General features: G+C 37.1%; 2 protein-coding genes across 3 annotated transcripts; one reads left to right on the top strand and one right to left on the bottom strand.

The window, feature by feature from the left end:
- Positions 1–13,141: 13,141 nt before the first annotated feature.
- Positions 13,142–16,482, bottom strand: LOC130739414 (tocopherol O-methyltransferase, chloroplastic-like). Of its 2 annotated transcripts, XR_009019864.1 has the most exons (5): positions 15,836–16,482; positions 15,223–15,318; positions 14,361–14,465; positions 13,880–14,083; positions 13,142–13,503 (listed from the first exon to the last, which is right to left on the bottom strand). XR_009019864.1 is itself a non-coding variant. In XM_057591689.1 (3 exons), the coding sequence occupies exons 1-3, from the start codon at positions 14,394–14,396 to the stop codon at positions 13,508–13,510; spliced, it is 372 nt and encodes a 123-aa protein (XP_057447672.1). In that variant the 5' UTR covers positions 14,397–14,464; the 3' UTR covers positions 13,142–13,507. The 2 variants fall into 2 exon arrangements, 1 of the variants encoding a protein (XP_057447672.1); XM_057591689.1 differs by lacking the exons at positions 15,223–15,318; positions 15,836–16,482 and having other exon boundaries at positions 13,142–13,639; positions 14,361–14,464.
- Positions 16,483–16,809: 327 nt separating this feature from the next.
- Positions 16,810–17,513, top strand: LOC130735658 (chaperone protein dnaJ 20, chloroplastic-like). The gene has a single exon (XM_057587577.1). It carries the CDS (start codon positions 16,906–16,908, stop codon positions 17,425–17,427), a length of 522 nt encoding a protein of 173 aa, XP_057443560.1. The 5' UTR covers positions 16,810–16,905; the 3' UTR covers positions 17,428–17,513.
- The last annotated feature ends 222 nt before the right edge of the window (positions 17,514–17,735 follow it).

The following is a 17,735-nucleotide window of genomic DNA, read 5'->3' as shown; positions in this document are numbered from 1 at the left end:
TTATATGACCAATTTTGGTGCTTGAATTTGTAGGATATTTCTTGCTGCTTCAGGTATAAGATATTGACACTTGCTCATGTAATTTTATCTTCGAATCTTTACTATATATTATCTCATCATGTTTCCACTACTATAAACCTTTTGAATTTGTTTAGTTTTCCTCCATAGTAATTTATGCCTATATCTCGTGTGTAGAATGAATAAGTGAATATATGGGGATCGGACGAGAAGCACGGTAATGAATTTATAGGTGGTTTGCTAAGGTCTCGGTGCTGCCATGGAGACCTCCAATGCTGGAAGGGCACTTCTTGAAGCACGTGATCAAGGTAACTATGAAGTGATTGGAGAGGGAGACCGAGGAGGATATCAAGAAGATGCTTCTGATTAATTATGTTTTGGAGTTCATATAGCTCTACTAAAGATTCAAATACATACTTTCTCAGAGAACTGATGGGTTCCAGCCCTGTAAATTGATAGAATTGAAGTCTGGTACCCATCTATTGGAACATACTATTACATGTTGAATTTCTTATTTTTCAATATTTATTTCACTATTTTTATCTATATCTATGTAAGATTGGATACTCTCACCACAAGTTGTGTGTGAGGTAGACAATATTATTTATAATAATAAAATGACAGAATATGCTAAGAATATTCTGAGGCATATTACAAAGTAAATCAATAATTAAATAAAGGAATATCCCATAGGATATTACTCCTAGTTATCTCTAACACCCCCCGTCAAGCTTAGCGTTGGACTAAGACCAACCCGAAGCTTGGATCTAAAAAGGTCAAACAATGGACGAGGCAACGCCTTAGTGAAAATATCAGCAAGTTGGAGAGAAGTGGGCACATGACGAACAGCTAATCGACTAGAGGAAACCAGCTCACGAATGAAATGACAATCCAAGTCAATGTGTTTGGCATGCTTATGCGCAACGGGATTTTGAGCCATAAATAAAGCACTCTGGTTGTCACTAAGAAGAAGAGGAGTCGCGGATAACCGAACACGAAGCTCATGAAGAAGATTAAGCAACCAAACCAGCTCAGAAGCAGTATTAGCCATAGCTCGGTACTCAGATTCACAACTAGAGCGAGCAACAGTGGGTTGTTTCTTGGCACTCCAAGACAAAAGATTATCACCAAGAAAAATAGCATAGTCGTAAGTAGAGCGACGAGTGTCCGTGCAGCGAGCCCAATCAGCATCACTATAACCAAGAACAGCTGGGGAAGAGGTACGACAAAACGTAAGACCAAAATGTTGCGTGCCACAGACATAACAAAGAATGCGTTTGACAGCCTGAAAATGATCCACAGTCGGAGCCTGAAGGAACTGACTAACAGTGTTAACAGCATATGACAAGTCAGGGCAAGTAATAGTCAAATACTGCAAGGCCCCAACGAGAGAGCGATAATGCGTAGGATCGGAGTAAGCCTCACCAGAACCGACAAGATGAGAACCAACAGCCAAGGGCGTAGAAACATGACTGACCTCAAGCATCATAGCACGAGAAAGCAAATCATGGGCATATTTGGCCTGTCCCAAGAACAAACCATCAGCAGTGTAAGTGATCTCAAGGCCAAGGAAGTAGCCAAGCTGACCCAGATATTTAATGGCGAACTCAGCATTAAGGCGAGCAATAAACTGAGTCAGAAGGGACGAATCACTACCAGTAAGGATGATGTCATCCACATACACAAGAAGATAAAGAGTAATATGTCCTTTGTAGAAAAAGAATAAGGATGGATCAGCCCGACTACACGAAAAACCATAACGCAGGAGAAAAGAGCTCAAGCGCTGAAACCAAGCACGAGGCGCCTGTTTGAGGCCGTAGAGGGCCTTGTTCAAGCGACACACATGAGTCGGGAAACGAGGATCAACAAATCCAGGAGGCTGCTCCATATAAATAGTCTCAGTGAGATGACCATGAAGGAAAGCATTTTTGACATCCAACTGATGAAGCTGCCAATCATTAAGCACAGCAAGAGATAAAATAAGGCGTACAGTAGTAGCTTTGACAACAGGACTGAAAGTAAGTGAGTAATCAAACCCTGGAATCTGTGTGAAACCCTGAGCCACCAAACGCGCTTTTAAGCGCTCAACAGTGCCGTCACTATGGAATTTTGTGCGAAAAACCCATTTACTTCCAACAACATTGGTAGTAGAAGGACGAGGAACCAAAGTCCAAGTACAATTCTTATGAAGGGCAGAAAGTTCATCCTCCATTGCTGCCAACCACTGAGGATGCTTCATAGCAGATTTGAATCCCTTAGGCTCAGTAACAGTATGCAAAGCAGTGAGAAGACCAGTAGGCTGAGCATGAACCAAGGCATATCGCAGATTCGGCTTAAAAATACTATTCTGAGAGCGAGTCTGCGGACGAGCAACAATAGGAGCAAGTGGAGCCTGAGCCACAGCAGGAGGAGTAGCAGGTGGTGAAGCAGCCTGAGCCTGAGGCCCAACAGGAGGGGTGGCCGGCTGTGCTGGGGAAGTAGGAGCCGGCGAAGGTGGTGCATCGTCAAGAGGAACCGGCAGAGCAGGTAGGGCATCTGAGTCAGCACAAGAGGGACAAGACAGAGAACCTGTAGGCGGTGAATTCTCCGGAACAACAGGAAGAACGGATGGTGGAGATGGAGGAGAACCGGCAGCCGGTTCATAAAATGTAGAGACCACCAAGTCATTAGGTGAAGAGTGAGAACCTGCAAAAGGGAAGCAAAATTCATCAAATTGAGCATGACGGGACACATAAGTCCGAGAAAGAGCCGGATCGAAGCACTTAAATCCCTTGTGGTAACTGCTATATCCCAAAAATATGCAAGGAGTACTCCGAGGGCTAAATTTATTTTTCATGTAAGGACGCAAGCACGGGAACACCCGACATCCAAAAGGATGAAAATTAGCATACGTAGGCGCAACATGGAACAGAAGCTGAAATGGAATCTGATTAGAGAGCACCTTAGAAGGGACACGGTTAATAATATAGACCGCAGTACTGAAAGCATCAACCCAATAGCTAGTATGGACATGTGAGTGATACAACATAGCAAGACCAAGCTCAAGAACATGTCTGTGTTTCCTTTCAACTCGTCCATTTTGTGCCTGAGTATGAGGGCATGAAAAACGATGAAGCACACCAGAGGAAGCAAATAAAGTCTGGACTTTGTTATTAGTGAACTCGGTGCCATTATCACTTTGAAAAACTTTGATCGACCGGGAGAATTGATTTTCCACAAACGCTTTGAAGCGAACAAGAACGTCATAAAAATCAGACTTGCGCTTTAATGGATAAAACCAAGTAAACCGGGAAAAATCATCCACAAAAATAACAAAGTATGAAAAATCATCAGCAGAAGCAACAGGAGATGGTCCCCACAAATCACAATGGATAAGGTCTAAAACTGCAGAAGCTCTTTTATTATTATCATAAAAGACTAGACGTTTACTTTTAGCCATCTGACAAGAAGTGCAACAGATAGGCTTAGGCAAAATAGAAGAAACATTGAAACAACCAAGTTTATGCAACTGTTGAATAGTTTCAAAATTAACATGTCCTAATCGTGAGTGCCACAATTCAAAGGAGGCACGAAGTAATGGAGAACTGGTAGTAAGCAGCGCCTGCGATCCTTGGTCAAGCACATAAAGTCCGTTATCACATCGGCCCCTTCCCAGAACGGCGCCTGTCTGTCGGTTCTGAATAACAAAAGAATCATCCAGAAAAATAGCTTTAGCATTATGGTTACGAGTCAATTTGCTAACAGAGACAAGATTTTTAGTTAATTGAGGCACAACCAAAACATTAAATAAAGGAACAGAATGTGAAACAGAACGAGAACCAATATGAGTAATATGTAAACCAGCCCCATTACCAACAAGAACACGATCATTACCAGAGTAGTCCTGAGAGTCTGTCAGCTGAGATAGAGAAGGAGTCATATGAGAAGTGGCACCTGTATCCATGTACCAGTCAGAACGGTTTGAGTTGTCCAATGAACAACCCGCAGCAAATGATTGGGCCAAATTTGCAGACTCAGAAGAACGATCCCAGCGAATCGGACACTTATCAGCATAGTGACCCTGCTCACGACAAATTTGACAGCGAGGTGTGTAAGAGCCACGACGACCAGAGCCACCATTATTGCGACGCTGGCGAGATCCACCATTAGAGTTTCCACGATGGCCACCACGAGAACCACCTCCGGAATTTCCACGGTTGCCATTAGTGGAAGTCTGAGTACCAGAAGAGCGGGGCTGATTGCTCGCATGGAAGGCAGCAGGCGGAGGGGTCACTGATTCTTCAAGAGAAGCCTGAAAAATAGCATGGCTCTCGACCTTACAAAGAATGTCAGTAAAGAAAGGTAGGGGTACCTGATCAAGCTGACCCGTGGAAAAATTTGCATATGAGGGGCCAAGACCACGAAGGAACCAGTGAACTTTATCATCATTAGGCACAGGTGCACCAATAGCAGCCAGCTGATCACAGATAGTGCGAAATTTCCGCCCGTACTCAGAAACTGAGAGAGAACCACGACGCATGAGTTGAAGTTCATCACGGAGACGTAGTTCACGTGCCTTGCTGCGAGAGGCATAAGCAGAGTGTAAAGCAACCCAAACATCACGAGCAGTGGTGGCGCTGAGAGTCTCAGATAAGGCCTCCTCGGTGAGGGAGGATAGAAGCAGACTGTTGACATTACGATCTCGAGCCTGCCACTCAGCATAAAGAGGATTTGGAGAGGGAACACCATTACGTACTGGTTGAGTAACAGTTTGTGCAAAGGTCTGTTGAGTAAATTCTGACGGAGGATCAACGGTAGGATCAACAATATCATACAAGTTCTGATTCTGAAGAAGAGCAGTAACTTGTTTACGCCAGAGGAGAAAATTATCTGGTTTAAGTTTCACCGTAAGCATATGCACCAAAGTATTCATGGAGAAAGTCGGAGGAGTAGCATCAGAAGCCATGTGGAAAATAAAAAATCAAGTGCCCCAAAAGGTAAAATTAAACTGCTGTGAACTACTGGGAAAGGGAAAAAAAAATCAGTTCGGTCAAACAGCAAAAAAAATTGAAGTGAAAAAGCAACCGGCGTTGAACACGAGGGATGATGGAGTGCAGCAGGAGACAGGTTGACTGGGCACGTGTCTGGCGGCGCACGTGTGTGTGAAGTTGGCGGCTGGACAAGACACCAAGCTGGCTGGCACGCGGATGACCAAGGAAGCTGTCGGCGTGGGAAACAAGGTGTCTGGCGGCGGGAGACAAGGAAGCAGACAGCAGCAGGCGCGAGTGCACAAAGGGGACAGCACGGAGCACAAGGAATCTGGCACACGGAATCCCAAAACCGGCTTGGAGACAAGGTTGTCTGGCGGCGCGGATGACCAAGGTTGAGGATGACTTCAGCGGCGCGGAAAGCTGGTAGAGGATGACGTCAGCGGCGCGGAAAAGGATTGTAGGAAAATAAAAAGAGAAAGAAGACTGTGGGAGGTGGCGGCACAGAGAGAGTTTGGAGGCTAGGGTTTCAACCTAAACCTGATACTATGTAAGATTGGATACTCTCACCACAAGTTGTGTGTGAGGTAGACAATATTATTTATAATAATAAAATGACAGAATATGCTAAGAATATTCTGAGGCATATTACAAAGTAAATCAATAATTAATAAAGGAATATCCCGTAGGATATTACTCCTAGTTATCTCTAACAATCTATTTTACTACTTTTTTTGGAAAAGTTATATCCAATATGTGATTATGAAGGAGTGTAAGAAGGCTTTTGACGTGGACGAATGAGGAGAAAACGGTTGTATATGATGACCAATGTCGAAGCAATATATCAAGACCGAAGTCACAATTGTGGGTTGCAACTGCTAAATAACCAGCTACTTTATTAAAGTGGCGTTGAACATTATGGAACATTAAAAATTCAATATAATATCTCTTCATCAACGTGTTATCATTTTCTTCTTACAAATAAAAGATGAATACTGCTGTCTTCACATCTTTTTTGTAAATTATTTATTTAATTTTTTTTAAAGGAAAAAAAAAGCTTAAGTTAATAATTTATATAAAAAAAAATAGATAGTTAAATTGAATCTTCGTGCATCTCAATGAACCAATAAAATTATAAATAAATAAAATATAAAAATGATATTTCACTTATCTTAAATGTGATTGGTCCACCTAGGATATGGATTATTTAACCCAAATTTTTTTAATGGTCATTTAAACTATATATATATAGTTGAAAAAATTACAAATTATTAGTATATAAATTAATTTGTTTATTTTTTTTATAGGAAAATGTTAGTGGTTAGTAATTACAAATGCTCATCATCAGGGTTCGAACCCTGGGCCTCCATCTCCAACACCTATTTCTATCACACCCATTAATTTGTTTATCTTAATAAATTAAAGAATTAATTGTATTAAATTGTAAAATCGCTCGTCCGTGCATCGCACGGAAACGGGCAACTATCCTAGTTTATAGAAGATGGAAAACGCGAGAAAATGAAAATTTCGCGATTCCGATTTTTCCTGAGCGTTCCTCTGTGAATTCTAAGATAGATTCTGGCGACAGAATTCCAAAACTGGAAACAGGTTTCTCAGAATTAAGGCAAACGATCCAAAGTCGGTGTAAATCTATTTTACCCGAAAAACTATTTTTTGCAGTTGATGTCGGATGAGAAAACTTCTTTCTGAAGAAAGATTAGAAACATCTACGAGTGTGGAATCTTCGTTTGAAGCCCCGAATAGAAAAAGTCTCAATCGACAGTTTATTTTAAGGTTCTTGAGCTATCAGAGATTCAGTTTCGGCAAACTTCCGAGAATTAGATTCGGACGTTCGTACATTCCAGGGTTTCGTATCGAAACGCTTGTCATGGAAAGGATTAAGAGAAGTTCTAATATTCCTCTGAATATTTTTGGAATTAGTTCCTATAGTGCTTTAAAAGTAAATTAATCGTTTACTAACGCTCTTGCACCTAAATATTTTTATAGCTCACAGTATAATGCCCCAATTATGTTTTCTATCTAAAGACACATTGATATGCATTTTACATTCCATGTGCTTTTGAAATAACTATTCTAAATTCAATAATTTATGTGTAGGTCCTAATTTAATTATTGATTCCATGCAGAGTGGGGGCCAGTTCACATGCATTTTACATTCCATGTGCTTTTGGAATGTAAGTGGTGTGATGGGGTGAACGGTGGAGCACATGGTGAATTTTCTCCTCGCAATGGGAAGTATGTGAGAAAATTCATTTTCTCCTCAAATTTAGTCTATAGACAATAATTTAATGTTACATGTTACAAGTAACCAAATAAATGTTTAAAGACTTCTTACCTCTTGTCAACCCAAGTCTGATCTTTCTTCTTAATGTACCTTTGAAAACCCTATGGATATGCACCTCTCTTCCTAACTCTCTCGCCTAATATATAGAACATGATTATAAATCATGTGTAATACAATTATATAGTGTGAACTTGAAAATCTAAAATAATGAGATCAATAATTGACCTATAAACATTGGGGTGGACAGACTCATAAAATTGGAACGAAATAAAGATGAGTGAACAATTTCATAATTAATACTAGGGGTGCACATAGGTCAGATCAACCCGATTCGAACCTAACCCAGAAATACAGATTGGTTCGAGCTCGCAAAACAATTTGGATTTGAAGCTAGGCAACTCGAGGTGTTTGGTTCAAGTCTCGGGTTAGGGAGATCAAAATTTGAACCGACTTGAGACCCGACCATACTATCAAAGTCTAGTCGCGTTCCACACTTTCACTAACAACCTTCACATTTCAATACACATTTTCACTCCTAAAACCTAACCCTAGGTGGACTGGTCAGGACTTTGGGTCCACTAGCTAGTGTTGGGCATCCTGACTTGGAAGGGTTCCAGGTCGCAGCGTGCCTCCTATTAAGGGGCCTAACTGAGGATTAGCAAGAGCGACACGTTCCAAGGAAGACGCTGCAGAGAATGTGAATGGAAGACACACTTCATCCTCGAGACTTGGACTTGGTGTTTTACTAGCATGTGGATTGGTTAGGGCGCCTCACCTCGAAGCTAGCGGCTCGACCCTACACATAGGGGGTCATGGGCCCCATGGCGAGTCCACTTCTATGGACCTAGCAGGAGTCAACGTTAGTTCTTCCATATCAATCAATCATGCTCCTCTCAGCATCCCTGTGCGACTATCATCCATCTGATTCAAAGTTTGATGGAGAGAAAGATTGTGTGAAGATAACTCATGTTTTGAGAGAAGGAAACCACGTTGCGAATTGTTTGACCAAATAAGCTCATGGTAGAAGCCCTTGTCTGCATTTTCTACATAACTCTCCTATAGAGTATGCTAATTTCCTCTTTTATGATGTGTGTGAGACTTCATTTTACCATGGTGTTAAGACTCATGCAAGGGTTGCCACTTGCCAAGTCTCTGCTCCATTTGAATTGGGCTCAGCACAATACAAAGAGGTCACCAGACACCACCCTAATACATATTTGCTTCCCGCACGCATTCGATTCTTCACGAAACCGAAAGCCCAAGCTTACGGAGTTCATACGTGGTTGGCTCTTACTGGATGATAAATTTCTGATTGTTTTCCATGAATATTTTAAGACAAAGTTCATGTAGTTTAGGTGGGATTGTTATATCTAATGTATACTGGAAGCGCTGCATCTACCATCTACTTAAGTAGAATTTAAAAGCTAAGCTAATATATTTTGTCTTATTTTTCAGTTCAGTTTCTCTTCATCCTTGTCTTGTTCCCATTGTATTACTAAGGTGCACACGGACTAGTTCAGATGAGTTCACCAAAATAGAATCTGAACTAAACAAAAGGGTACAAGTTGGATTAGATCGGGTATGATTTATTTGTACGAATCCGAAATGAATTAAACCGATAACATTCGGGTTGGATCACCTACTCTGAAATGAATTAAACCAATGATATATACATATGTGGACTTTTTTTGATGTTTTCTGAGTATTACCTTTGGAACTCTTTTTCTTTCTATGTGAATTGAAGTGAATGTTTGGATGGATACGAGTAGATTTTCACGTTTGATTCTATGAGAAGTTACTCCAAGTAAAATTTATCGTAATAGAATTGATTCTATGAGAAGTTACTCAAAGTAACTTTTATCGTAGTAGAATTGATTCTGGAAGATCTCAATGAATCCAAAAATGCTAGAAGTAGATCCAATTCATTAGGTGACTCGAATCGATTTTGAGGTTGTACCCTCGTTATCTATTTGTGTGACTGCAGAGAGGGTAGAAAATTAAGCATCTCATATATCTGGAAGTTTTTTTTTGGTAATGAAGAAAAGAAGCATTTTTTGGATCAACTGTACTTTTTTTTGTCAACTTTTGATCTACTGCAATGGGAAAAAAAGTGTTTTTGGTAAAAAAAATAAAGAAAATAAATGTATTTTTTGGCCTCTTTTTCACATTTTTGGATCATGGGTTTGGGCTGTGGTATTCTATGGTATTGGATCACTGGAGCCAGACAAACAAGTAAAAAGAGCAATACGAGACGGTGTTCACAAAAATAGAACAATATATAATAATTAATATTTTTTGACAAAAATAAAATAAAATAGTTAATATTTATAGAAAGAAGAAAAGTTTCACTATAATGTTGCATTTTAATTAAAAACATGGTTTATTTTCAGAAAAATATTTAATATATTAGATGCTTAATTTTCTTTTCTTGAGATAATTTTGGTATATATGAAAACTTCATATTTGACTTCTATATGAAAACAAACATATTCATCATGGAAAAAAATTACACTAATTACAAATTATGTTTGTTTATAAATTTATATATTTAAATCATAAATTTTATTTCAATAAAAATAAAAAATAGCCCACATTTAAAAAAAACACATAATAAAAAAAAAGGAAGACCCCCTCGTGCATCAAACGTGTTATATTACTAGTTTTTTTTTATGACGGAAGTGGTCGATCACCCATTTGGGAAACAATTGCATGCTCCTTTCAATAAACATATTTTTTAAAATTCAAACTTGTGTTATCATTCTTACAAGTGTTTAGTTTGCTTATCACTAAACCAATATTAGTAAAAGACAAATAGACAAAATGTTTATTTTAACAAACAAACCAAATGTTCAAAGATAAAGTATAATATAAAAAAAAAATTAGTTATTGGTGTTTTAACAAATTGGTCATACTTTGTTTTGCATGTGTGTATTTTTATCACAATATCAAATGTCGATTTTCTAAATGAATGGTTGTTGTTGCTATCAAAAAAAAATGAATGGTTGTAATTCATAACTTAAGTATACGCAGTTTATAAAAGTTAAACAAGTTAACATTTAAAAGACAGTCCCTGTTTTCCGCAGGAGGATCATGACAATTTATGCTCCAAATGACAAAAATGGTTCCAAAACACGGAGCTGTGCTGACAATGGCTTGCAATCCATAGCAAATCCATGGACAATTTTTGGATTTGGCTTTAGATATTGTAGCAATTTCTATATTCAATGAAATTTCTTTGATATATTAAAAAATCAATAGCAGAATTTGGAGTTTGCAATTGGCAATAATGTTATCCACAACTAAAATAAGTGGGAGACTGAAATCATCACTAATAGCTCCAAGTGTTCTGGTTTTTTTGGTTTGACTAGCATATTTACTCCAGGGTATGTTTGTCTCTGAAACTCACTGTTGCAAAAACTCAAGCTATTGCTTAAAAGACACGTGAATGAATATATTTCTAACATGCCTCCTTACACAAAAATTCATTTGAGCTTGAAGCGATGAACAACGCACAGATCCATCTATCATGTGTTGAAATTTAACTTTTTTTTATTAGAAGAATTGATGGCGGCAATAATCGAACTCTAGACCATCACTATGTGATAGAAATTCTGATACCATGTCAAGAACGGAAGAACTAATTATCCCAAACGCTTAAGTGATTGGATAAACGTAAATGGTAATATATTTCTAATTGTACGAGTCTTAATGTGTCAAGTTATTAAGGGACATAAAATGGTTAGGTTTAGACAAAAATGGCTTAATTAAGTACTTTGTCTAATTGTCTGCAACTCTGCACTTGGGTGGATCATGCATATATACCAGCAAGTTGCACTAATCTCCTGATTAACACTTGGGCTACAGCTATGCCTATTATAATTATAGGTGAAGCGAATATTAAGAACTTGTTTGGATTGATGCATGTTTAGCATCCATAGGAACTTTCCACACATAAGTTCACTGGATTTGGCTGTGAAAGAAAAAAGGGTGGCATGCTGCAGCAGCCAGAGATAAAATATATAGTACTAGTGCGCATTAGCATGTACAGCTTCGAGCCTCCTAGGACTAATTTGTGTCATTTTAATTTCATTGCCCCTATGGCTATATCCATATGCATGTCCTTATTGGCCCTGCCGGCGGCCTATATATATAGATATAATATATAATTGTAAAAAATAAAATAAAAAAATTGATGGATAATTGTAAATTAAACTCATGCAGCAGGAGAGCAGAACACATTGGTTTTATCATCAGTCAAATAGAGCTGCTTAATTTGGATTCTTAATTATGACATAAATTATAATTAATTCATGCACTATATATCTTTTCATGTACAATGGTTGGCCCAAAAGATATATTCTCACGTAAGTAGTATTATCAACGACTTAAATGATTCATCAACTTAATTAATTAACTGCTGCTAAATAAGAAGTCAAAAAATTACTACCTCCACTTGAATCTCATCGAACTCGTGTATTATAACTTACTAGGATAGAGCCCGTTTGCCCGTGCGATGCACGGGTAAATTTTTAACAAATCAATTGTTAATTATAATCATTGAGTACTTGTTATACATTGAATAATACAATGATATATTTACTAAAACATACAATTTTAATTTGTGTAACATTTATATATTGTTATTATCTTCCCTTTATGCCTTAATGTTTCATATTACAGGTCATTTAGACAACCCTGCATATATATATATTAATTGGATGACCTTGCAATATTAAATTTTTTTTTTGACAGCCACCTTGCAATATTAAATTTGGTTCACCCTTAATGATTAGTATGGAGTTTGTGGGCGTAATCTCCGGCGCAATCTTGAACAAATAAGGTATATAATACTATATGTTGCTCAAATGTTGGCTAATTGAATTAGTACTGAACCGTAGAGAAAAAAAAAATTAGGAAATCATAATTTAATATGAATTTAAAAATATTTAAATCAAAACTTGAATGATGTGATTCAATGTCGGTATAAATTCTTTACACTATAATACAAATCAAATTCATTATGTTTATTATCTAATCCCATATAATAGGTAATAAAAATTAATACCAACCCCTCCCATTTAGCAAATTAATACCAACCGATAAAACCAATTAATATCAAGTAAATGACAAACAATATAATTTCAAATATAACTCAAATAAATTCAAATTGAAATTTTTTATTTTAGACTTTTTTTTGGGTAGAATGGTACATGTATTCATTTTTCCCCAAATTAATCCATAGATTAACCATGTAACAAAACTAACTATTTTTGTTAGATGGTGGACTTTTTGTATTTTAGAAAAAGACAGATTTTTTTTACGGGGACAAATTAAATTATTAAATATTAATACATATTTTACTTTGTTTGCATATCATTCTTTATGTAAATTTAAAAAATAACTAAGAACTCCACAAACTCAAACTATTTACCATTAAATTTTCAAATTTACCCAATCTATCACTTTTGTTAACTCTCCTTTCTTCTATCTCCATTAATTAGAATTAGATTACGAACCAAAAAAATATCCATCAAGTAACGGTTAACAGTTTTTTGGACCAATCTGATTCATCACTTAGATTAGTTGTTACTTTTCATGACAAAAGAGGAAACAAATAATAAAATGAATATTTTTACATTTATTTACATGAATATGGTTTGTATTAATTGACATGTAGATGAAATCATTTCTTTTGCAAAAAAAATTTAATTGACATGTAAATCCTCACAAAAGAGGTAATTGTATTTAAAATAATATCCATTAGTTCCACAAAGTGAAGTCCTGTACCCGTATCACAAGGGAAAATCATTCGACGATTTAATATAGTGAATCAAGAAATTAACAAACTGAATATACAAATTGTTGGAATATTATTTAAAGTTAAATTTAGTAATCAATAAAATATTTACATATTATATTCGTATTAATTGTTATTTTTACGAAACATAACATAGACTGCATGATCTATACACTACATCAAGATTTTAGCTTACTTAGATTATACTAAAAAAAATATGGATGTACTTTGTGAAAGAGATGTCATTTTGCTCCCCTGCTAGTACTCCCACCAGATTAGAGTAAGTAGCTCCCTATGCTTATGTACAGGATTGCAAAGCCAATTGGCTACATGTAACAATGGCAAACTTGATGACACCCTTCTTGAATCCTTCTATCATAATGGCATAGCCAAAGCTCCTTTTATGGTTTTCATTCCTGCTCAGTAAAATAACAACACACAAATATATATGAATGTTGAGTTTATATATATACCACTGCGCAAGAGTGAAGTGAGCATCACTGCAGGCCAAAATGAAGCAACAAAGGGAGACCAATCTGCTGATTTTATGTCCTAGGTAGAAATTGATATTGAGCATGTTAATTAAAAGCAATTTGGTGTGTAATACACTATTAAGTGCATGTTTGGATAAATTGTGAAAAATCACAGGGTGATGTCAAAATCATGGTAAATAGTCGCAAAGATTGGGGGAAGTTGCTTTTGTTCATCATGATTTTAACTTCACCGTGATGTTCCATTGTGTATTCAAACATGTACTAAATAGTTGAGTTTTGGATTTTTGATTTGGTGTACCTGAAGTGAATGGGATTCCAGCAATTTGACATAATCAGCAGTTGAGCACCATGCTGGAAGGTAAAATGCATCACATATCCTCTTCAAGAGATTCTGCTCCCATGGCTGCAGGGATTCTTCAGCTGGGCCAAGATCCCTGTGGCACCATGTTACAATTATTATGGTCCAACCTGGTGCTGCCACCCGAGCTAACTCTCCAGCAAACTGTAATTTTTTGTGTGAAGCAGACAAACTGAGATAGTAAAATGACATTACCAGCTTACAAAACAAAAGTTATAGAACAATTCAGCCATAGTATCAACACTTCCTAAACACTCAATTTTTTCTCTCTGTTTTCTTATATATCATATATTACACCTATCTTATTTCTCATCCCTTCCTCATTTTGGTGTCTACACTCAAAATGCATTTCGTTAAAGAAATTCAAACTTTAATATTCAGTCCTATCACAAATTAGTAATTTTAAGAGAAAAATTGAAACCTTAGGTTTGTCAGGCATATGCTCGCCACTCTCCATGGACCACACCAGATCAAACTGACCATCAGGGAAATGTTGCTCTAGAGTATCAGCAACTTCAAAGGAAATCTGCCATCACATGAACATGAATGCAAACATTAATTAGCCACTTTTGCCAAAGCTACCAAATTTTCAGTTTACATGAATAATTTTATAAAAGAGAATGCTAGACATATTGTGGACACCTACTCACAGTGCCATAATTTTATGAAGGTTTTAAAAGCGTCAAAAAATTCTCTGATATTGTAAAATTAAAACAGCTTCATGCCTTTCAGAAATTAGTTTTCAAGAACATGTGAAGAATAAGGAAAAACACAGCCATGAAGGAAGAGAACCAGACCATAATTTATATACAACTAACTAAAACATGAGTGTGATACCAAAAGCACAACTTTATAAATTGTCCAAATCAAAAATTAAAAACTTATGCAAACAATGAAGGTTTTAAGATCATCAACAGATTCTCCAATATAATATTATAAAAAATTCATAGCCCAAGACAAATTATGAATAATCCAATCTCATATTTATTGACTTCAAAGTACTTCCACCAATGATCCAACCACCATTCAAAATAATAAATAGTTCTCGTAATAGGATGCAGATTGAAGTTGAACCATCATCACTATCACGATTATAAACAAAGCTTCAAAACATTTAATCAACCACCAAACTGATATTCAGATCTCTTGGCATTTGGGATCTGATAACTACTTAAAATGAATGAGATACATGAAATTTAAAGAAAATTAATCATGTAAACTTAAAAAAGTTAAAATAAGCTTTCAAATTGTGATATGATCACATGAATTAGCTGCAAAATTACCTTCCTGCACAATTACCATTGCCCCTCCTGCATAATTTTATTAGTTGCTCCAGCAGAACCATAGATTTACAAAAGTAAGCTCCAGAGTACACATATCTGAGAAAAAGAGAAAATAAATCAGGAAAGGCAAGAAGACAAAATATTTTGCAGAACAGTTGATAACACACAAATCCTGAATCTTTTGTTACTCCTGATTGAATTATTTGTGCCAATCATCTAAAAAGTTGATAACACACAAATGAATGGCTAAATAGCAGAGCTAACTGGAAGGGGAGGTGAAGTGTGGTTGAATGAGAACTGAGGGGATATTTATAGCCAAATCGATCTGAAGAAACAAAATAATAGAAGAGCCTCTGTAAAGGTTTCCACCTATAACCCTCCATCTACATACCTAATCCCAACTTCTGCTCAGAATAGAAATGACAGATGCAGAAAAAATGCAAGAACCAAAGATAACAATGGGACGAAATTTGGAGAAAACGTATGAGAAGTGCTAAACCAAGTACCAAATCCCCCCAAAAAATGCACATCTAATCAACTATATCAGATAAAAAGGACGAAATTAGGAGAAAACGTATGAGAAGCGTTAAGATACAGTGTGTTGAAGGCTTACCCACGTGATGGTTGATAGGGAGATGTGATGGCAATCACCGGAGAATCCGTGGGAGCACGCTGAGGGTCGTGGAAAGTAAGTATTTTGCGCCGAGTGACGTCGGTAACCGCTGGAAATGGGGGAAATCAGTGACGTTGATACAGAGTAAGCGAGAAATCAGGGGAAAAGGACGGAACGGCGCCGGCGGTGGCACGATCTGGAAAGAAAGGGAGCGATGGTGGTGGTGCTCGATTTAGGTTTTGCTGAAGGTGGCCGCGCAATTCTGATGGTGAAGAGGTGATCGGTGGTGGTGGGTTTGAGGGGAATAGAGGAGGTGGTGCGGTGGAGGTGGCCACGTGATGGTGGGGATTAGGGTCGACTTCTGAGCATTTCCCCCTTTGCAGCTTGTTAGTGTTGGAAGAGAGAGAGAACAGGGTAGGTTTGGGAGATTTAGAATAATTCAATTGGACGGACCAGATTAAAAGATGGAGTTTGATGAGGCAATTATGGGCCCTCAGATCTGGAAGTAATAGACTCCAGCTAAAAAAACAAAATTCGAAAAAATAATAAAAGAAAGACACATGGCGCAACATGATTGGTGGTTTTGTAGGAATAGTGAAATCCTAACTCATGAATGAGAAGTAGTAGATAAGGATATATTAAGACCATTTCCTCCATTCTAATCGAAGTTTGCATGATCATTTTGTCATAGACTTTTCAGTCCTCAAATTAATATATAAATACACAAATGTTACACTACATATATCACTAGCGACGATAACCATGTTGAGAAAACGCGTTGGCTTTGACTAATTAAATACCAGGAAGTTTCCTTTTGTTAAAATTTGATTGATCCCTTTTGCCTCTAATATAAGTTAATTATTAGTATAAGTCACGTTCAATTTCAAACAACGTCCAAAGGAATGTCCCATATCCCCTAGTGGCATTAATCAGATAAACGTGTGTGTACATATATATCTATATATATGTGTGTATTAGCTGCTTATAACACCCGCATTATAATTCCCAAAGATAGAGAGAAATTAAAGTATTTGGTTAAGTTAGAGCAACTAATATCATCAGCTATAGCAATGAATGTTTTATCCTTAAGCTCCTCAAGCCTTAACATTTCCAAACCATTTGATTTCCTTCCACTCTCAAATAAACACAAAAGTAGACCTTCTCTTTCTGTTTCATGCAGCAGAGCCACAAAACTTGAGACCAGCCATGGAAACTTGTACAAGATACTATCATTGAGTCCCAAAAGTGCAACCATGGATGACATAAAAAAGGCGTACAGAAGCATGGCGCTTCAGTACCACCCTGATGTGTGCAGTTTGAAGAAGGAGGAGTCGACCAAGATGTTTGTGCAGCTCAATGCAGCTTACAAGACGTTGTCGAATCCGAGGCTTCGAGAAGAGTATGATTATGAGTTGGGTTTGATGATGAGAAGTGAAATAAGGGGTGGTGGTGGTGGTGATGAGAGTTGGAGAAGAGTGTGGATGGAGCAAGTGGCTGAGTTGAAGAGAAGGTCTGAAAGACGCAGGGCACACAAGGAAAAGGGGGATTCATGGGGCAGTAGAATGAGGGCGCAAAACATGATGAATAATTAAACATCATCACAATTAGATATAGCTACCTTAACAGACTGCATGCTTTCTTTCCTAGATTTCTTACAAACATTCTTTTAATTGGTCAACTGTACTTTTCAATTTAATTCTTCCATGAAGATGTACAGGATATATATTGTCACTCGTGACTTCAAAATAAAGCTTAACTAAATTCTTCACTTGATGAATTGACATGAAAGTTTCTTTTACAATACTCAATTTATGTCTTAACACACTAATTAAACTACAAGTAAATTAATATGCCTTCAGTAATGGAAAACCGTCAATCGACACTCATTAAACTAATTTAT

The sequence above is a fragment of the Lotus japonicus genome, chromosome 2 (genome assembly GCF_012489685.1).
Source record: "Lotus japonicus ecotype B-129 chromosome 2, LjGifu_v1.2".
Lineage (NCBI taxonomy): Eukaryota > Viridiplantae > Streptophyta > Magnoliopsida > Fabales > Fabaceae > Lotus > Lotus japonicus.
Note: the sequence above shows the minus strand (reverse complement) of the source record. Positions and strands in the feature narration are given on the sequence as shown.